Source organism: Nematostella vectensis, chromosome 10 (assembly GCF_932526225.1).
Source record: "Nematostella vectensis chromosome 10, jaNemVect1.1, whole genome shotgun sequence".
NCBI classification, from domain to species: domain Eukaryota; kingdom Metazoa; phylum Cnidaria; class Anthozoa; order Actiniaria; family Edwardsiidae; genus Nematostella; species Nematostella vectensis.
Window position 1 is genome coordinate 8,924,064 of NC_064043.1, and position 21,739 is coordinate 8,945,802.

The 21,739-nt window shown below is 44.9% G+C and overlaps 3 protein-coding genes across 6 annotated transcripts in view; all 3 read right to left on the reverse strand.

Moving 5' to 3' along the window:
• Positions 1 to 489: 489 nt before the first annotated feature.
• On the reverse strand, positions 490 to 7,672 carry LOC5513580 (protease Do-like 10, mitochondrial). The gene is made up of 9 exons (XM_001633778.3): positions 7,479 to 7,672; positions 6,231 to 6,389; positions 5,811 to 5,891; positions 4,215 to 4,409; positions 3,455 to 3,571; positions 2,702 to 2,947; positions 2,018 to 2,190; positions 1,324 to 1,486; positions 490 to 1,146 (listed from the first exon to the last, which is right to left on the reverse strand). Exons 1-9 carry the CDS (start codon positions 7,542 to 7,544, stop codon positions 517 to 519), a joined length of 1,830 nt encoding a protein of 609 aa, XP_001633828.3. The 5' UTR covers positions 7,545 to 7,672; the 3' UTR covers positions 490 to 516.
• An 816-nt stretch (positions 7,673 to 8,488) lies between these two features.
• LOC5513581 (tubulin alpha-1A chain) lies at positions 8,489 to 11,031 on the reverse strand. Its single transcript, XM_001633779.3, has 5 exons — positions 10,946 to 11,031; positions 10,496 to 10,718; positions 10,145 to 10,260; positions 9,096 to 9,809; positions 8,489 to 8,861 (listed from the first exon to the last, which is right to left on the reverse strand). The coding sequence occupies exons 1-5, from the start codon at positions 10,946 to 10,948 to the stop codon at positions 8,559 to 8,561; spliced, it is 1,359 nt and encodes a 452-aa protein (XP_001633829.1). The 5' UTR covers positions 10,949 to 11,031; the 3' UTR covers positions 8,489 to 8,558.
• A 1,163-nt stretch (positions 11,032 to 12,194) lies between these two features.
• Positions 12,195 to 21,739, reverse strand: part of LOC5513582 (fat-like cadherin-related tumor suppressor homolog) — a 31,809-nt gene continuing 22,264 nt past the window's right edge. For all 4 annotated transcript variants that reach the window (XM_048733490.1, XM_032383036.2, XM_048733491.1 and 1 more), the window contains 8 exons: positions 20,153 to 21,590; positions 18,060 to 19,918; positions 17,547 to 17,799; positions 16,884 to 17,033; positions 16,523 to 16,683; positions 15,886 to 16,153; positions 15,179 to 15,491; positions 12,195 to 14,919 (listed from right to left, as the gene is read on the reverse strand). In XM_048733490.1, the coding sequence (XP_048589447.1) occupies positions 13,302 to 14,919; positions 15,179 to 15,491; positions 15,886 to 16,153; positions 16,523 to 16,683; positions 16,884 to 17,033; positions 17,547 to 17,799; positions 18,060 to 19,918; positions 20,153 to 21,590 (6,060 nt within the window). In that variant the 3' untranslated portion in view covers positions 12,195 to 13,301. The remainder of the gene's footprint in view (positions 14,920 to 15,178; positions 15,492 to 15,885; positions 16,154 to 16,522; positions 16,684 to 16,883; positions 17,034 to 17,546; positions 17,800 to 18,059; positions 19,919 to 20,152; positions 21,591 to 21,739) is intronic.

Sequence of the window (21,739 nt, forward strand, 5' to 3'; positions counted from 1 at the left end):
TAAATATAACAAAAAAATATATATCAGCAAAAGAACTGACAAACAAACAAACAGGGAAACATGTGGCCTCTACCATTCGCAACACCACTTTTTTTTTGCAAACCCAGGACTAACACAGCTACACCCTTTTTTTATAAGAATGTCTAATTTTCAGTTGAGGCTGGGCCGTTCTTATTTTTGGGACATTTTAAGGTTGAATACGTTCTTAACGATGTTCTTAAATTTTAGCGTACCCAAAGTATTATTAGGAAGAGAACTACACTAATGATCCATAGTAATAATAAGGTTGTTACCATGAGCACAATTTGATCCTGCATTTTAGAACGCATTAGGACTAAAAAAGACATTTTTCCTGCTATCTGAGCCTCGGTTCTTAGCATGTTCTTAAAATTTGGTGAAATGTCAGGCTGGAAGTTCTTATAAAAAGTTTCTTATAAAAAAAAGTTTACTCTTCCTCCCCCCCCCCCCCCCCCCCCCCCCATCCCCCACGCCTAAATCCTAGGTGACTAGTGCAGACTACAGCAGGTCGTCAGAGCATGGCTGGCCTATCGCGTACTGTCGCAGTATCTCCGGTGAATGCTTAGCCGCGCTCGGAATGTGTAGCACTATTATCTTGTCCTTATCAAGCTCAAAATGTACATAATCTTCACGAGAGATCAGGGTGGGGTCTTCGTCAAGCCCGGAGAATGTGCTATTCAATGACGTCTTGCTATTGGAGCCGAATGATGAGGGCGCGGACCGTTCAATATCCCTCTGGTGGTCTGCGCGAGAAGTCGCTCTATTCTCGGTGCCTTCCCTCTCAAAGGACATAGTGCGTGACTCGCACATCACGCTAGCCTCACTTTTAGTAACGTCACGCACTTCGTCCTCAATCGACGCAAAGCTTGTGTAATTTTGTCTGTTACTCACTACCCCCTCACTACCACTAGCTATGTCAGTCCTTGTTGCTTGTCTTGTTTCCACACTACTAGGATTTCGGCCCGCGTGTGTTATAACGGTCGGGTCGCCTGTGGTTTCAAAGGGATGGGTGATCTCGACAAGCACTTTCGCAAGATGCTTTAGATTTAACACAGGGGTCCCATTCACCTTAAAGAGCTGAAGATTAGCGATGTTCTCGTAACCTGTGGTGAGCTCGGATGCGAGGACCTGGAGAGAGAGCAAGGATTAGATTATTATTTTATTATGAATGGTCCCAGAGCCTCGGTTGTAGCTAGTTAACGAGGAACTTGGCGCAGTTCCCTTAGCGTTATTATCGCGGCGCTTTGCTTGGCTTAATGTTTTTCCTAAAAAAAAAGGACAAAAAAAGAAAAAGAGTTCTCATACCTGGCTTAATAGAATCACTTCCTGGTCTGGGTTCTCTAGAATACCGTACAGAGCGCGGTCGCAAAGCCTGATAGGAGCTTTTCGTGCCCAGTCCTTCCCGTACTGATGCTGCATGTAGGGCTGGGACAGAGCCACAAACACTAGCCCGGCGTACACGAGATAGCTAAAAGGGCCACGTGGAGAAGCGATAGATTAGGTTTTATAACCTTTGTAGCCTCGAGAGGTGACGATTAGTATGATTGACACTTGACGCATGGACACAGCCGAAGAAAACTTTGCTTTCTTCCTAACCTCCTTCCCCTTCTTATTTTATCTATTTATTTACAATTTTTGTTTGCGACCAAACCATTTTCCATGGGCCGAGACTGGTCAAACCATTCGCTGTTACCAAAGGGAAAAACGTGCTATACAGATTACAAACTCCGGTCAGTCATCCTATGATTGCACTGCTCAAATTTCGATTGCAAATTAAACGATTTAGGACGAAAGAAAACCTCAAGAAAAATGAGCAGGAAAATAATTGTTTTGAGGTTTGTTGAAGCAGCAAAGGAGAAATATGTTGAATAAGTTACACAAAGACATTTTTAACTGGATTTTTTTAGACTGAGAGATTCTTTTCAGCTACATGTTCATCCCACTCATTTCTAACGTGGATTGAAGGGATGAGGGAGAGGGGGAGGGAAGGGAGGGGTACCTGGGTCTCTTGTCGTATAGCTGTGTCGGTACCAGATGTTTGACTTTGTCCAGGCAGACATCTACCTCCATTTCCAGGCCTTGCCTCATGATCCTCAATTTGCACACGTCGTTCACATACTTATGGGATAAAGCGTAGTCAAACAAGATACGCTCGTTCCCGCGAAAATGCACCTGGGAGAATAAAAGAACAGTCTAGAGATCTACCACGATGCGAACACAATCTTTGGTTGTGTGATTGTACCAAATTACCTAGTGATGGAGTGTTAACCTACGGGGCGAATTCTTGAGGTAAATCCATGTCCGTGTCATATCATAAAGTGAAAACATGGAACCTGCACTATACCACTGCTGATCACAAAAGCGCAGATACATCGTGGTAGGAACACAAATTAGTTCTTAATTGTTCTTTTTGTGGAGAATGGAAAGCTGACTAACATCGAGAAAACCCCTCGGAGAAAGGGCAACTCAACAATCGAAACCGGAGCCTAGTAATAAGAAGCACAGGCACTACCTCGACTCTTGTTCGACTCACCCACCCAGGTTCCTCCTGTTATTATTACACCCTAGCAGAGGGGAGGATTAAAAAGAGATGGTATACACTTTGAGTAAACATACAGCTCCACATCATTGCATAGCAGTAGAGAGGATTAAAAAGAAATGGTATACATATAAGTGAACATACCGTTCCATTATCAGCTATCTGTTCGCCATCAATGGCTATAAGGACATCTCCTCTCTTGAGCTTGCCGCTACAGCTGAACAAGGACAACACTTTGGTAATGAGAACGCCGGTCTGTTCAGCGGTCAGCTTGAAGTACGAGCGCATGTGATCGCTCTCAATCGGCTGCCATTTGATGCCAAGCCTGCAGAACCCGTAGTATGTCTGATTCCTCTTGATGTCCTCAAGGAAGTGTTGAATGATCGTCACCTGATGGACAGAGGGGGGGGGGGGGGGGGTCATGAATGAGACCATGTCTATAAGGAGAATAAGTCAACACAAGGCCACTTGTGTTAATTTATTTCGCTGATTCCACCACGCCTACCCCGGTCACCACCTTATTCTACAGTCTATAAGAAACTGGTATGGAACTCTGAGCATTAGGTTGTGTTGAGTCACGAAAGGTAGCAAGGAGACTAAGTTCAACAGGATCGGAGACTGGCCAACTTTCCAGGACAATTTCCTGTCAAAGTTTTCTTATTTTTCCAAGGGACATCTTTCTTTGCATAATCCCCTAGACCTCCTATTCTTGCGCTTTGTGTTAAGAACGCCAAACTGCTTTGCGCTTTTTCAGTATTCAACAGTATCCTACAATATTTTATATTTAAAAACCCTAATCAAGGATATAGCATACATCGTGATCATCCAGGTTTTGTCTGCATAGTATGATAGCAAAGGCAAGAGTTATGTCATCATAATAGTGACGGCGATACTCACAGGTATAATGTAGCCTATGTTCTCAGCATTATCTAATGTCTCAAATGCGATGCCAATGACTTTGTCATCCTGCAAGGCGGGGCCTCCACTGTTGCCACTATTAATAGCTGCATCAATCTACAAATGATAATATGTGACACATAAATGCCTACAATTGTTAGATGATTTTCTGCAAAGATATCCGAGGTTGTCTCAACATCTTTTTACTAGGTATGTCGTGACATGGAAGCCATTTCACAGACGAGAAGCCGTTGGACCGCTAACCAATAAGAGAGCGCCAGAAAGAACCGAGCGCCGAAAAAGCAGACAAGAGATACAAACGCACACACGCACTAAATCAACAACAACGCAAAGCTGAAAAAAAATCTAACTTTATTTAAACCGTAGAGGTGAGCTCCCTGTGGTCAAAGTCAGAGCTCTACCAATGATTTGAAGATCTCCTATAAAACACACAGGGCCTGGGGCGTTTAACAAGGCAGACATTGGCTGAAATTAAGGGCAAAGTACTTGGCACAGGCATCTATCTTATAACAAAATTAGTAACTTTCTGATGTTACAATTTCTCAATAGAAAAATATATTCTAAGTAACATGAAGGGTGTAGTACGGGGTGGAGGTACTGGCCCTTTCAGAGAAATTGGAGAGGTATTTTCTCACATAAGCCCTCTGCGTTTGCAAATAAAAAGGGAACTGTTGGTGATTGCATGACCAAAAATCCTACTGTGACTTTGAATGGCCAATAATTTACATCACAGATTTACCTGTATGGCTAATAGTTGTACTGAGGAGTGAGCGTATCTCTGTATCTCCACCCGTGAGACCACACCCCTAGTGACGCTAATGTTATCTCCACCTGTGGGGAAGCCAACACACACAACATCTTCTTCCAACTCTGGGACAACACCAAATGAAAGTGGGTAAAGATCCTCCCAGAACTTTTCATCTTCAACACCAAGCTTAAAAAAAATAAGCATATTAGGTTATACTGTAAACACTAAAAAACAAAAGGACACATTCATATGTCAAAACACAATGCCAATAAAGAGAGATGCACTAGGGATGTACTAGGGATGTACTAGGGGTGTGCTAGGGATGCACTAGGGATGCACTAGGGGTGAGCTAGGGATGTACTAGGGGTGCACTAGGGGTGAGCTAGGGATGTACTAGGGGTGTGCTAGGGATGCACTAGGGGTGAGCTAGGGATGCACTAGGGGTGTGCTAGGGATGCACTAGGGGTGTGCTAGGGATGCACTAGGGATGTGCTAGGGATGCACTAGTGGTGAGCTAGGTCTGTACTAGAAAATCATTAGGGTAGCACAAGGGATGACCTAGGGATGCACTAGGGATGTCTAGAGATGCACTAGGGTAGCACAAGGGATGACCTAGGGATGCATTAGGGATGCACAAGGGGTGCGCTAGGGATGCACAAGGGATGCACTAGAGATGCACAAGGGGTGCGCTAGGGATGCGCTAGGGATGTGCTAGGGATGCACTAGGGATGCGCTAGGGATGCACTAGGAATGTACTAGGGATGTACTAGGGATGTACTAGGGATGTACTAGGGATGCACAAGGGATGCACAAGGGATGCGCTAGGGATGCGCTAGGGATGCACTAGGGATGCGCTAGGGATGCGCTAGGGGTGCAATAGGGATGCACTAGGGATGCGCTAGGGATGCACAAGGGATGCACAAAGGGATGCGCTAGGGATGCACAAGGGATGCACTAGGGATGTACTAGGGATGCACTAGGGATGCACTAGGGGTGCACTAGGGATGCACTAGGGGTGCACTAGGGGTGCACTAGGGATGCGCGAGGGATGCACAAGGGATGTACTAGGGATGTACTAGGGATGCACTAGAGATGCACCAGAGGTAAGCTAGGGATGTACTAGGGGTGCGCAAGGGATGTACTAGGGATGTACTAGGGGTGCGCAAGGGATGTACTAGGGATGTACTATGGGGGTGCTAGGGATGCTCTAAGGTTGCACTAGGGATGCCCCAGGGAAGTGCTAGGGTGGGAGCAGGGGCTTTTTTTCTAAGAATTGCCAAATCTAAGACATTTCTCAAATTATATTTATGTCTCAGCACCCCCTTTGCCAAACCCTTTTAAGTGCCGTAACATTCCTATAGTATAAAATCACCTAGTAGCTTATCAAAAACAGCACACTCTAATCGGACTACACTCTATGAAATGAAAATCTTATATTATTGAAATAAAAGAATTATTTTTTTATCAAAATTGAAAGGTTGACAACCAAAAGCACTATTTATCAACAATAAGATGTCTCAGGATTGTAACTATTTGTAATTACTAAATGGTCAGACACGGTAACAGTGCAAGTAGGAGCAGACTTACCATTGCAATATCACACTCATGTCCAACATGAATCACATGAGCATTATACTTTTTAGCATCACCATGCTTGCGTACTCGCACCTATGCAGTAGCGCATGGGAAGGGTAAGAATGGTATGAGGGATAGCTATATATATGTTGCTGTTAACATTATATACTATAGCTTATCTAAATGGAACACAGATGCAAAAATGGAGAGAATTTGAGTGAATAATATTTTTTTCAGGTCTTTTGTGATAATCAAAATACCTCATAATGAATCATGGTCACCCTGCTAAATATATCTATCTGCTAATGAAATGTCAATTAAGAAGGCCCCTCAATGAGCCATTATAGCTCTTGGGATAATGTGAAATATTGTTATAAAAAATTAAATTGTATGTTCCTTTACTTTTCAACTTGAATCTGCTTTCTAACATACCGACTTTTGATATGCTACAACATGTCCGTTTGTAAGTATGCGCCGCCCTTCAATCACAAACCCAGATCCAAACACTTGCTGCTGTCGCTTCATTTGCCACGGCATGCTGTAATTTGGAGTTGAGAGCTGTACAAACAGCTTAACTACAGACCGCAGAACCTGGAACAAATGGGACTGATTATAGTGCTTCTTTCATCTTTGTCAGTTACTGGGGCTCAAGCAAAGCCTAGCATGATGCCTACAGGGGTGTAGCCAGGGGGGTGGCCCAGGGGGCCCTCCCCCCCTTCTAGCAGCCAAAAATACAGTAAATGTATGAGACATTATCTAAAGTACAGGGAAAAATGGTTTGAAAGTGCCTTTTTGGCCCCCCCTGTTAATAATCCTGGCTACGTCGCTGGCCTAGAACAGCTGCGCGAGAGACTAGAATAGTGTTAGACATAGAATAATAAAATAAGGGTTGCATTTTATCCAGAATGCAAAAAAGCACACATGTTAGCAAAAACATCAACAACACCACACCACCTTAATTATAAAAGCAAACATATGTGACTATATTTAAAAGAAAAGAATGAACCATTTTATGTAATTTCCAACCAGCCCACTCTAGTACCCAGGCAATGGCACTAACACACAGGCTACCCAAATTAAAAACTATATCAAAAACGCAATGCAGTATCTTTATTTAAAAGGATATCCATCAGTTTTTTTTTTTTTTTTTTTTTAACAGAAGGACAGGATGTACCAAATGAAAAACTTCTCTATCAATATAGCCAATCCGAGTTCAGGACAAGTTCAATAGTCCACTAGGACGCCAACCAATAATCATCCCGCAGATGCCGGCAGGCAGTAAGCTTTAACAATTTTTACGACGCGATAACAAAAAGAATTTCCCTAAACAATTAGAACCAAAAACTAAAAGTGAATATACATGTTCTTAATATGATAACATGATAAACTAAATAGAAACGCATTTAATAAACATCATGAAAAGATTAAAACAAGGCCGGTCAGTAAAGTAGACGTGACATTTGTCAACGAGCAAATCATTTTTAAAGCGCAGGCATTTTCTGAAGCAATTTTTTGAATATACAAAAAAATAAGAGTAATTAAATGATTGTGCATTCAGATAGCGGTTTATTCTCACGCTGGTTTTATACAAAAAATTTATAAGTATTAAGTGCACACAGGAACAGCCAAATCGATTAGTCAAAGTTGGATGGGAAGGCGAACGGCAGTAATAGTAAATACCTTCTCGCTGGTCCGTGAATGGGCGCTCGGAGAAGCTGGATTGGAGATAGGTAAAGCTATCTCCATAGTCTAGCTAAATTGAACTGGTTATTGGTGGGAAGGTACTATCTTTATCTGATTAGTTCTCCAGACTGATTAATTTACTTTTGTGTTTATATGGATTTTTTAGCAAGGCATTATGGGTAGATCCCAGTCCTCTCTCTTATCTTCGGTGCGCGGATGAGAGGGTCTCCAAGGTCCTCCAAGCTCCCAATACATTTTGGGCCCCGAAGAGTTGCCCGAAAAGAACGCAAATGACGAATTTGTGTTTCTCGAAATTCCCGAGTTTTCGAACCGGAGAAAATTTGTCATTTCTCGACAATATATTCTCGGGAGGTCTGATGTTTTCGGGTCTGTAACGCACTAAATGTGCTGTGTTGTCCTCGCAACTATACTGAGGAAAAAGAGTCAAAATACGTAAAAAAGAACCAAAGTTTGTAGATAAAAGAAAATTGACAACAGTTCGCGTGCAAACTGAAATTATGCTACGCCCCTGATAGGGGAGAAGGTTATGCTAAACATGAATGTTATACAGGTGCACACAGGTGCATATTTCTTATGCCAGCTAGCCACAGTAGGGTGTGCACGCGCTCAAAAATTACCGAAGAAATCTTCTTCCATATGATACCGTCAGCAAATACTGGGTACACAGCCGCATTGTCACAATTTACTTCCGGTCGATTACGTAAGAATATCCGATGATTTTTAACGGAAAACACGAAAAATATTTCAATATAGGAAGCAGCGTGTCTATTGGAAGTTTCTTTGAGGATGTGACTGCTAATTTAGAGCGGATGGCCTGTTAAATATTTCGGATTCGAATAGATTCTTTTGTCTTTTAACGGTTGAGGTTTCCGTCGGACCTCCGGAAGTAAACTGGTGACAATGCGGCTTTAAGTCCTTTGGGTGTAATTATCCCTGCCCGAGCTTTGCATTGACAACGTTTAAAAGAGGTAAAAAAGAAACAAACATTTAAGTTAATCTTTTTTATTCCAACAAACGTTTGAGTAACTGACGTCATGGAAACAATCATTTCATTGTCTAGTAATCCTCGCCATAGTCTTCTTCCTCACCCTCCCCGACACTGTCAACACCGACCTCCTCGTAGTCCTTCTCAAGAGCTGCCAGATCCTCACGAGCCTCGGAGAACTCTCCTTCTTCCATACCCTCACCCACATACCAGTGGACAAAGGCACGCTTGGCGTACATCAGATCAAACTTGTGATCCAGACGAGCCCAGGCCTCGGCGATGGCTGTGGTGTTGCTCAACATGCACACGGCACGCTGCACCTTGGCCAGGTCACCGCCAGGGACAACAGTGGGTGGCTGGTAGTTGATGCCGACCTGTTCATTTAAAAAGTTGACAAGGTAATCTAAGAGTTGGTTGGGGAGGGGGGGGTTAGATTTTTCTTTCACCGTAGAAAAAAATGTCCTCAAAAGCATACCAGGCGCACTAAAATATGGCATTTTTTCATTGTAAAATCGAAAAATACCGAAAATAAGCTATTAAATGTTTTATCAGCTATATGCTGGATACTGTTGTGAATATAACATACATCCTAACACAAGCGTTCATACCTTGAATCCGGTCGGGCACCAGTCTACAAATTGGATTGTTCTCTTGGTTTTGATGGTTGCTATAGCAGCGTTGACATCTTTAGGTACCACGTCCCCTCGGAATAGCAGACAGCAAGCCATGTACTTGCCGTGACGCGGATCACATTTGACAAGCTGGTTCGCGGGCTCAAAACATGCGTTGGTGATTTCCGCTACAGTCAGCTGCTCGTGGTAGGCTTTCTCAGCAGAGATGACGGGCGCGTAAGTTGCGAGCGGAAAATGGATGCGTGGGTAAGGCACCAGATTAGTTTGGAACTCATTCAGGTCGACGTTCAAGGATCCATCGAATCGCAACGAGGCTGTGACGGAAGACACGATCTGACCAATCAGACGGTTCAGGTTGGTGTAGCTCGGTCTCTCGATGTCCAGGTTGCGGCGGCAGATGTCATAGATGGCCTCGTTGTCCACCATAAAGGCGCAGTCAGAGTGCTCCAGTGTTGTGTGGGTGGTCAGGATGGAGTTGTAGGGCTCGACAACAGCCGAAGCGATATGAGGGGCTGGGTAAACGGCAAATTCTAGTTTGGACTTTTTACCGTAGTCCACGGACAACCGTTCCATGAGCAGAGAGGAGAATCCTGACCCTGTTCCTCCACCAAACGAGTGAAAGATGAAGAACCCTTGCAGTCCACTGCACTGGTCAGCTAGCTTACGGAGTCGATCAAGCACCTGGTCAACCTAAATAAACAGAACAATAACCAGAATTATTGAATTGTTTTCAAGTGCGTGATGATACATTTGCCAGTATTGTCTCTTTGTAAAATCTACCACTCAAAGAACATTTTACGTCATTGCCGTAGCTAGCCTCGAAAGATTGGTGGGGGCACAATAGAGAAACATTAAGAAACAATGGGGCCAGGCCCCTAGTGGTCATTTTCCTTATTCATTATCACGTGCCCCCAGTACCCCACCCCCTGCAACGGCCCTGTACATCCACCAATTAACTTACCGTTGAATCCAAAAGGCGTCTCCTCTGCTTCCCAAACTTATTTAATTTGAAACGATATCCTCACCTGTTGTTTCCCGATCGTGTAATGTCCCCTGGCGTAGTTGTTGGCCGCATCCTCTTTGCCCGTTATCAGTTGCTCAGGGTGAAAGAGCTGACGGTAGGAACCGGTACGAACCTCATCTGAAGGGAAAAGAATCAAATTATTAGTTTTCTCTAGATTCAGTTTTTCCTTGCTTATTTCCGTATATATAAACACACAAACTGCTCTCAAGGGAATGCAATGTGTCTGAAAAGGGCTAAATTGCAGAATAACCCCACATAATGTTCTCGAAAATGCCCACGAGTATTTGTCCAAGCAAATTAAACCAGTGCAAAGTAAAAAAAAAGTGAAAATTACACAAATACAACCACTCACCGACTACAGTTGGCTCTAAGTCGACAAAGACCGCTCTGGGGACGTGTTTTCCAGCGCCTGTCTCGCTGAAGAAAGTATTGAACGAGTCGTCGCCGCCTCCTTGTGTCTTGTCGCTCGGCATCTGGCCATCGGGTTGGATTCCGTGTTCCAGGCAGTACAGCTCCCAGCACGCATTACCAATTTGAACACCGGCTTGTCCAACGTGGATAGAGATACACTCACGCTGAAATTAAAAACAACGATTGACTTAGTATCGCTAAACGTTGGCTTTGCTTTAAAAGAAGGTTACTGAAAATTGGTAGTCTGGCTAAATCACTCGGCTAAATGAAATAGAGTAATGTGTGTGCAATGTGCGGCGATCAAAATCACTTCACTTAGAAATAAAACATTGCTTGTTGCTTGAGAGTGATCCCTCGTGTTTTCACAAGAGAGAACCGAAGCAGGACTTACCATTTTGGATTTGGTTCTGGTTTCCGTTTCTCTGTATCTGTTTCTGTATGTTAACGGTCTCTGTGAATATCATTGGGCAATGCTTATATGCTTAAAGTTTTGCATATGTTGTTTTAGCCTGAGCCAATGACAGAAGTCGGCTGGTTCCTAAAGCTCGCTTTTGAAAGGTATGAATATCGCGCGAGCTTTTGCACGAAGGTATTGCGGCGAGGAACAAAAGCATACACAAAATAATTGACTATTTCGTAAGACGGATCCATCAACCAGTACGCTAAGTAAAAGTCTCACTGTTCTGCGGCAAAAATATTTTATCACATAATATTTATAGAGGGAGTACATGTAAATACTTTGTTCAGAAAACTGCACATACCTTATGCATAGGATTTGCTGAGGGGAGGTGGGGTGGGTGCGCAGTCATAGGTAGATGGAAAAAGCATACTATTTGAATATTCATGAATAAGAACTGACCCTTACTTTTTGAAGATTCATGAATAAGAAATGACCCTTTTTGGGCCGCTAAAGAGAGGGGGTAGTATGCGCGCACCATGTGTGTACGCGTCTGATGCACATAAGAAAAATAACAAAGGAAAACATTTGCAGACTTCATTCGAACATTGATATTTCGTTAATTTCTTGTAAATAAACAATTGTATTTTTAATGATAAACAATGATAAAGGATTGGTTGATCGACATTCTTCAAACGGCGTGCCAGGGTCGAGCTTTTCATTAGTTAAATTTCATGCGTAATAAACGGCACGCTAGTCGTCTGATTAGTCTATCCGTCAAACTTTTCTAGAGCGGCACGAAAATGCATGCCGTTTGATTTCGGCTCATTAGCGATTAGAGGTGGCGTGTAAAGCCCCGTGCAAACTGCGCCAGCATTGCTGGCAAATTCTTGCTCGACTGACCACAAGACAAAGGAAATGTTAGAAAGTCCATTTTCCATTTTGACATTTCCTTTGTCCTATAGTCAGTCAAGCGAAAATTTGCCACCAATGCTGGCAGGGCTGGCGCAGTTTGCACGGGGCTTAAAGCCGCATTGTCACCAGTTTACTGCTGTAAATTATCAATCACATCCTCAAAGAAACTTCCAATAAACACACTGCTTCCAATATTTTGAAATATTTTTCGCGTTTTTCGATCGGAGACTGTTACGCAATCGACCGGAAGTAAACTGGTGATAATGCGGCTTTAAGGACGGAATGAGCTGTTGCGGAGCGAAACGGTGAATATAAGCCATGCACGCACTACGTACGATTGGTTTTTATTTCTCACAAGAAAGCACTACACATACATGCAGCAGCCACAGCATTGTCGAAATTCTTTATAAAAGATACGTAAGGACTTCCAAAAAGCCCAAAGGTCTTAGAGATTCTTAACAAATTCTTTTATTTGACAACGGTACAAAAATAAATTATACGTAAAATATACAACCTTATAAAACAGGGCATGTGACTCGTGTATAAATAACTTATCTTTACTACTACTTTTCGAGCAAAGACGCATCAGAAAGAATTATCAAATCGTAATTAAAAAAATAATTCGCGAATCTTCTGTTAAATAATCAATGACATAACTTAGTTATGATTTGTTAGAAACACGAGATATTTGGAAAAACAGAAAGCTTTAAATGCAAACATTTTAAAAGCGTCACTAACGACTATTAGAGAACATATCCCAATTAATTGACATTTTAGAGGATTTTTATAAAACCGATTTGATGTAAAAATAATTGTTTGTGAACACTGTAAAAACTATACAACTATTAATTTTAATCTAAATGTACAAAATACTTCCTATGTTTCTCTTTTACATCGGATTCGAATACAAATTAAAGGCATAGAAAACAATCTGATACGAAATGAGTAGAAAAATAGTAGAAATAGAATAAAAATTTTTGCTTAAACTTTGTAAAAAACTTTTTGGTATCTTTTTTTCAACGCTAGTTCCTAAAACGCTTCATCTAAAAGACAAGGATGTACTATAAATTGTTTATAAAATGGACAAAAAAGATCTAAATATTCTTGGTGGTTTTAGCTATCACTATTACTCGGACTTCTAACTGGTTCATCATTTCTCGGACAAGAAAGATCTAAACATTCCTGGTAATTCTAGCTATCACTATTACTCGGACTTCTAACTGGTTCATCATTTCTCGGACAAGAAAGATCTAAACATTCCTGGTAATTCTAGCTATCACTATAACTCGGACTTCTAACTGGTTCATCATTTCTCGGACAAGAAAGATCTAAACATTCCTGATAATTCTAGCTATCACTATAACTCGGACTTCTAACTGGTCCATCATTTCTCGGACAAGAAAGATCTAAACGTTCCTAGTGGTTTTAGCTATCACTATAACTCGGATTCGTGTTTGAGTTCTTCTAACTGATCCATCATTTCACGGATCTCCGCCTGGAGCGTTTGATGGAACCCAGTGTCGTCCACGGGAGCACAGTCTCCAATATCAGTGTCATCATCCTCCGAAGCGCACTCGGAATGAAGGTACGTATTCTCCGGCGAGTCGTCGCACGCCTCCATTCGGCTATTTCCAAGAAAAACCCGATCTAGATCGTCCTCCGAGTATGCGCAGTCGGTGATACTGCCGAGTTCGGAGTCTCGTAGTGTCGTCGGCGCGTACGAGCCCACCGGAAGAGTATCGATGCTTTCAGGATACGGTTCCCGAGGAGGACCTGGGAAACGACCTTTAAAAAGGTCAGGGTAGTTTCTCGCAAGCTCCGCATCCGTCATGTCAGAGAATTCAGAGAATCGCGAGTCCATTGAGTATCTAGAAGCGCCTCCTTTAGGGGCGTAATCCGAGGGCTTCTTCGGGATGTTAGGGACTTCCAAGTACCCATCTTCGGACTCCGAAGGCCTGTAATTCCTCGGTCGCTGCGGTACCTCAGGAATATCGTCCTCCTCATCCGATGAAGACATCAGACTCGAGGACCTTTTCGGCACTTGAGGGCCATCATACATAGAGCTGTCAGGTACGCCCATGAAGCTAGCTGAGCGCTCCCGGCATAACGCCCCAGTGCCGGTCCGTTTTTGGACAAGTGTCTCAGGTATATCCGTGTAATCCCAATGGTATTTGATGTTAGTGTCCGAGCTGTTCAAAGATTTCATCGTGCCATACTGTTGAGGCGTTGTTCTCCCCCGCCGTCTCCACGAATCCTCTGAGTCATAACCAGGGGGGTCGCCAATGTAGGTCTCCATTTGACGCGGGGGAGGGGTAGGTGGTGTCGGTGAGTTGACCTCCGAACCAATTTCAGGCGGCGACACCTTCAGTAGGGATTGACGGTTTGGCGCATGTCCCTTGTCTAATTCCCGCTTTCTATGTGCTCGCCGGCGCAGGATGAGAACCACAATTAGGACGACAAGTAGCAAGATAGCTAGCACTGTTCCTATGGCGATGATCTCGTCGCGTCCCAGAGGCCATCCGTCCTTGTCGGGGGAGATATTCGCTAGTACGGTGTTGCACAACTCTCCGCCATGCGTGCTTCCTGAGCAGTTACACCGGAAAGACCCACGAGTGTTGACACAAGCGCCGTCATTTAGACACGGGTTGCTCTGGCACTCGTCCACGTCAACACTACAATCCAGCCCCGTGAAACCGCGCGGGCACAGGCATACCGCGGCACCATCACGTGTCTCACACGAGCCTCCATTCATACATGGCAAGCGGTTGCAGTGGAAGCCATGCTCGCAGCGTTTTCCCGACAAATCGTTAGGGCACTTGCATTCGAAGTCGCTGCCCTTGTTCGTGCAGTTGCCATTAAAGAAGCACGGATTGGACGCGCATGGCCTGCTGTCTACTTCACAGGTTTTGCCGCTGACCCCTTTAGGGCAGTCGCAGATGAAGTCGTCGTGTTGGCCCGCGAGGCACGAGCCGCCGTTACGACAAGGAGAGCTTGCGCATGCGCCAACGTAGTCCTGACACTGGTATCCGGTGTAGCCTTTCGGGCACACACACCTAAAAAGATCAATAAGGCTTGAAACTTTGGACAAGTAGTGTCTACCGAATATGAGATACTGAATGAGTATTTAAGTTTAGAGTAGAATTAGACTCTATGGCTTGTTTTAAAATCGCAATGCGCGTTACATTCTTCACTTTAATTATTCAAGTATTAGGATTTTAAATCAAAGAGCTTAGAAACTGTGTAATACGCGGTTTACAAATGCTTATATCTACTTCATCTTTACTTTATAAACACAAAGCAAGAGCATCTTACCTGTAGCCATCAGATTTATCCACGCACACGCCGCGGTTCTGACAGGGTTCGCCCGAACACTTGATGTACGCTTTGCAGTCGGGTCCAGAATGTCCCGGTAGACACTCACAGCGACGGTCTGTGAACGTCTCGATGCAGCGGCTCGCAAGGGGACACGCCTGAGGGCGTTGGCAGGCGCCGGAGGTGCGGCACCCACGCTCTGCGTTGGACGGGTATCCGGATGCGTATGTGTTGGAGCCAGTCATTGGAAGGTCTTTGCCGTTCACGTTCAGGTTTTGCATGCAGCCTTTGAAGCCATTCTCCACTATAACACCTGGTGAAAGATATGTTATGGTAAATAAACCATGTAGCCGCGATCATAATTATAAATACTGCCAACAATTCTAATACACACATTGTGATGAAAAGACTCAGGCAGAAGTTATCGTTATCGCAAATAACTGTAGAGTAACCACAACATCGCTTTCCCTTCTGTAACACCTTGAAGTCAGTTAATCCGAATGAGTGGCTGCGACATCAATGCGAATCAGATGTTGATTTCAGTAGCAAAAAGAATCCGAAAGAATCACTTTAAAAAAAGAATCACTTTAAAACAAACTTCATACTACGATATGAATGGCTAATTTAATTTCAAAGTATCAAATAATGCAAGCCAAGTTGTATGATGAAAAAAAAAACAATGAATAAAAAAAATATGTTACCCTCACCTTGTCCTTCCGATCGTTTAATCCTCGAATTCAGCACCTTGGCGCCAAAGTAAATCGAGTTCCCGTCGAGGTTTAGGATACGCATGCGTCCAGGAGATTTACCGCTTGCCTGATGCTTGCCGTAATCCAAGGTGACGGTGGCGTGGTTACCTTGCCTCTCCACAGCCACGTGATGCCATTTCCCATCATTCACTGGGGACCAGTCTATGCTCACCACGCCTGGTCCTGAGCCGAAGTCGAACCGCAACTGGATAAAGCCTTTACTGATCTGTGGATGAAGATAGAACAGTTCAGCGGCTTGTATGTGAGCGCAACACGATTACGAGGCTCTTAACTTGAGAACGAGGCTCAAGGAGTAAAAACGAGGTTCATAACACATACAGCCCCAGGGGAATAAACCAACACAGGGTGAAGATTCTCTGTTAAAAGCCTCTATGAGTGATTTCATAGATGTTTTGAGCGTTATCCCTTCGCCGATTATATCACTTGACATAAACACTAGGCTCGCTAGGTATTATAAAAAAAATCGACATAAAAGCATTAAATACTCAAATAAGGAAACAGTGAAACAATTGAACAATGATAAGCATTTCGTTTAGAAAGAGGGAGCGACTGAAAGGGGAATCGCAAGACTCACTTCTAGAATGCTGTAATCGTACTGGCCAGCCGCGAATACTAAGGTTCCCTCGCTCTTAACGGTCTTGAGTGCGAGGCCGATGGAGCGGGAAGGCTGGTCGAACGTCTCCTTCAGACGGTACCGGATGTAGCTGTCTCCGTTGAATGTGCGAGCGTTATTGCCTAGAATATGAAACAAAGGCTCAATAAAAGAAACATCATTGCATTGGCACACTAATAATTAAACTAGGAAACCTTCAACCTGATACTAGATACGATGTATGTCTTTTTCTTCATCGAAAACATTTGCTTCAAAACAGTTTAAGGCTCATTAACCCAGTTACGTTTATATTTAACACCCATCACAACACGCGTTGCGTTACCTTTGATGCAGCTGGTGTCGTCACATCCGGTAGTGTCCATGTGACACTTAGTGGCATCCACGCACTTACACTGGTACCCCTCGGGGAAGTCTTTACACTTGTACCCAGGCGCACAAGGGCTGGTCGCGCACTTCTGGATAGCACCACACCCTGCAAGCCAAATACTAGTGGTTTAGATTTCTCTCGAAATCAATAAGAATACACTAAACATGACAATCACAATAGACATTTTATCTCACCTTAGCCCCCCCCCCCCCCGTCTTATTTTGTCAGGTCCTTTTGGTTCAACCATTTCACGCAAATCTCTCACCTCCTGAGCGTTTTTTAATTCTTCCTCTTACACCTCTCGGCCCTATACTAGCGCCTCCATCTCAACAAACTTAATTCACACCCATATTCTTACCCTTAACCCTGCACACCATCTCTCTCAACAAACATCTCCCTCTTCTCTCAATGCATTTAAACTTTTTTTACATCTATTTTTAACGCATAATGTACACACCATACCCCTTCTTTTACTCTCTCCCAGCAAACCTCCTCTACTTTGATGGCATCCCACTTCTCACTTCTGCTCTTATCCTGGAATATACACGACATATACCCCCCTCCTCCTCCTCAGACGCTCTCCCCTCCCCCTTATGGATGGAATCCCACCTCTCTTACCTCTGTTCTTATCTTGGCATGTACACGAGTGGCTCCGCGAGTGCTCGTATGAGATGTAACTCACATGGTCGGACATGACTCTGATCTGCTTCAGCTCTGGTTTGTAGACATCGCTACACACGAGGTACGTGGGGCAGTCCTGGGCGCGGCACTGACTCAAGCCAACTGTCACGATCCGAACTCCTACGTTCTTCTCAAAGGCGAGGTGAGATCCGTTCAACTGGCGAGTCAGGTATAAGGGCTTGAACATGCCCTACAGAAAAAGAAAGGTTGAATGAGACATGTGGGCCTGAATATACCCTACAAAAAAGAGAAAGGTTGCATGAATTGAACATGTGGGCCTAAATAAAAGAGTCAGGTCACCCTCTACCCACAAATTAGAAATATTTTAGGCCCCCTTTCGGATCCATCAAGTTTCAGGCTTCCCTGTAGGTAATAATTGACCATTTTCAATTTTGAACCCTGATCACATTCCGTAAATGTAGTTTGATAAAAGGACGAATGGTAGTTTACCTTTCGTCGCTTGCGTACCGCTATGACCACATCTAGATCGTTATCAGACGGCTGCATACTCCACACATGAATATTGACGGCGGGTACATCCAGAAGCTTGCCAATAAACAGCAAACACTTCTCTAAACTTTTCTCCACAAAGGTGCCCGCGCTCAGATCCCCTAGGCGTAGAGTAACCGAGTGTTCTTGGGTCTCAGGAGTGATGTTCAATACAATGACTGTCACGCCACTGTAGACAGTGTAACGCTTGTCTGTCACGCTGACGTTCAGGTTGTATGTACCAGGGGAGATGTTCGCTCTCGCACGCACAGTCCCTTCATCCGATATCATGAGGAGCGAACTCTGTTCGGATGATACAAGCGAGTAGTGCAACGAGTCCCCGTCTTTATCAGTGGCCTTAACCCTACCGATGACTCCCCCGTTCAGATTAGACCCGTACAGGTTGACGTATACGGTCAGCGGGTGTACGTTTGGAGGATGCGTCTTACTCTCGGCGATCTTGACAGTGATTGACACTTCAGTGGATTGAGGCGGATGTCCGTTATCTGCCACAAGAACTCTGAGCCTGTACTGCCCGTCACTGTGAGACACGTCGCCGATCTTAGTAATCAGACCGTTAGAGTGCAGCTTAAACCTGCTGGCATCTCCCGAGATGAGCGTGAACTGGTAAGGTGCGCCATTCCCCAACGCGTCCCGATCATGAGGTCGTAGATGGATTACCGCGGCATTAGGGAGACTACTCTCAGATAACACAGTCGTCAAGTTGGTGCTACTGAACTCCGGACTGTTATCATTAACGTCCGTCACTTCAATATCGACCACAGTGTCGGCCACCTGCGGTGGAAGGCCTTGGTCTTGCGCGCGCACCTTCAGCCTGTAAGAAGCGACCTCCTCCCTGTCGATATCCCCGGATACCTTGATAACACCCGTCTCCTCTACGATCTTGAATTTCTTAGCGTCATTCCCCTCTGCTATGGAATACTTGATCTGCGCGTTAGTTCCGCTGTCGCGATCCGTGGCAAAGACTTGAAGCACGAAGGTCCCAAGGGCAGAGTTCTCATCCACTTTAGCGGAGTACCTTTTCTCGCTGAACTCGGGTCCATTATCGTTTGAATCCGTCACGCTAATTCGCACGTATGACGTACTGCGGAGCACAGGAGGGCCCGCGTCACTCGCCTCCACGGTCAGCGTGTAGAGCTTGGTTGTCTCGTAATCGAGCTTCCGGTTCACGTGGATCGTCCCGTTCTTCCGGTCAATGGAGAACAACCCAGAGTCCGCGCCACGCAGAATAGCATAGGTGATGACGTCATTACTAGATTCACGGCTCACGGCGCGCACACGCACAACCTCGTTTCCTATTGGCGCATCCTCGCTGACGTTGCCGTGGTAGATGCTATGAGAGAACTCTGGCGGTACGTCATTAATATTCAGCACCTTGATCTGGACTGTGGCAATGGAGGATAGAGGAGGGGTACCCCCATCCATGACCTCGACATTCAAGGTGTAATTCTCCTTCAATTCTCTGTTCAGGGGCTTCTCCAGTGATATGATTCCTGTTCCAGTCTCGATAGTAAAAGTGCCGCCCGCGTCCGTGACTAGCGAGTAGGTGAGCTTACGGTTTACACCGACGTCAGCATCATCTGCTTTGACTTGGAGCAGGACTTTCTTGAGAGGCGCGTCCTCGTACACTGCCGTGAAATAGCTTGACTGGGAAAACAATGGCCTATTGTCATTTACGTCATCAAGGTGGATGGATACGTTACTGTAGCACGCCTGTCCACCGATGTCAGCCGCTGACACCATGAAGTTGTAGAACGGGCGCGTTTCTCGGTCGAGTTCCACAAGATTCGTCATTTTACCTGAAACGAGTGAAGAGAACGAATAAGGCGCAACGTCAGTCAACTCTCTGGTAACATCTACTCTCCGGGCAGACACCCTACAAGGCACACCTCTGACCCCCTACCCCTCAAGCACTGCAAAACAGTAAGTCATTTTCTAAATTCGAGGGAAAACTTTTCTTAGCCCCTTAGCCCAACCTTTCCGTTAGTAAGCATTGTTTGACATAAAATAGGGTTTGTCAATGAAAAACTTACCATTCTTATCAACAGCAAACGTGCCAAAACCCTGCCCGAATACGGAATACGTGAGTTCCGCATTGACGCCAACATCAGCATCCGTCGCGCCCACGGTCAACACAGTGCTGCCCAGCGGCGTGTTCTCCTTAATGTGTTCCACGTAGATAGATTGGGTGCAGATGGGCGGGTTATCATTCGCGTCCTCAATGTCGATCTTCATCTGCGCAAAGCTGGTGAAGAGACCGTCACTGGCGCTGATATTCAAGTCGTAGCTCCCTACTGATTCGCGGTCTAGCGATCCGTGCACGAATATCACACCTGTCTTGCGCTCGATCCCGAACCTCGCTTGAGGGTCGCCGGACAGGATGAAATAATAGAGCTCTGTGTTCAGGTCCTCGTCCGTCGCGGTTATCGTCGTCACGCTTTGACCAATCAGAGCGTCCTCCTTCACCGATGCCGTGAATTCGGATTGGCTGAATTTTGGCGGGGTGTCGTTGACGTCAAGTACGATGGCGCGTACGGTTGTAAGGCTTGTAAGGCGCGTTGTGCCGTTATCCGTAGCACGAACCTGAAACTCGAAACTCGGCTGCTTCTCACGGTCTAACGCCCCTCGAGTGGTGATCCAGCCTGTATGCTGATCGATATCGAACTTCTCCTTAACCAGCTTGTCTTTGGTAGCGAGTGCATAGGTGACCATGCCGTTACTTCCGCTATCCAAATCTTCGGCAAAAACTCGGAGCACCTTCGATCCTATGTCGATGTTTTCCGGAATACTAGCGAGGTACGGATCTGATACGAACTTAGGCGTGACGTCATTGATGTCAAGTACTTGCACTACGACCACTGTGCGGGCGATCTGGTTGATCGCAGAAACATTAGCTTCGACGATCATGACGTAACGGTTTCTAATCTCATAGTCAAGACGACCAATAACTCTGACACGCCCTGTGGAATCAACGCCGAACTTTCGGTCGTTGTTGTCGTTGTTCCCTTTAATAATCCTGTAGTCGACATCCACAGGGTTCCCGCCTGGCACGACAAGGTTGAGTCCAGTGACTATCTGTCCCATCTCCGCGTTTTCACCCACCGTGACGTCATACTTGGACTTGCCGAAGTGTAGGATCCTCGCATCTCGCTCCAGCACCGTTATCTTAACCGACGCGATGCTCCGCAATAAAGGATTCCCGCCATCCTTGACCAGCACAAAGAAGTTGTAACTCTTCACTTCCGGTTCACGGGATACCTGTATGACGCCGGTGGCCGCATTGATAGTGAAAACTGGAGGGGTCTGGTGACCGACTATCACGTACGTCAAGGCGGCATTGCTGGACGCGTCGGGGTCACTTGCTGACGTCATCAGCACGGGCGTTCCCATGGTGACGGATCGTGAGATGGTGGTGTCGTAATTCTTGAGCTCGAAGATTGGCTGATTGTCATTTTCATCGATTAGATGCACCTTTAAAAATAACAAAAAAGTCACAAAATGGATTTTTTTTACTATATTGAATTTTTTTCTAATATAATATGTAACTTTGGACGTAGTTCTCATATGGTAGCACCACAATAGCTGAGCACTTCTTCCCTACAATACACATACAGTATTTC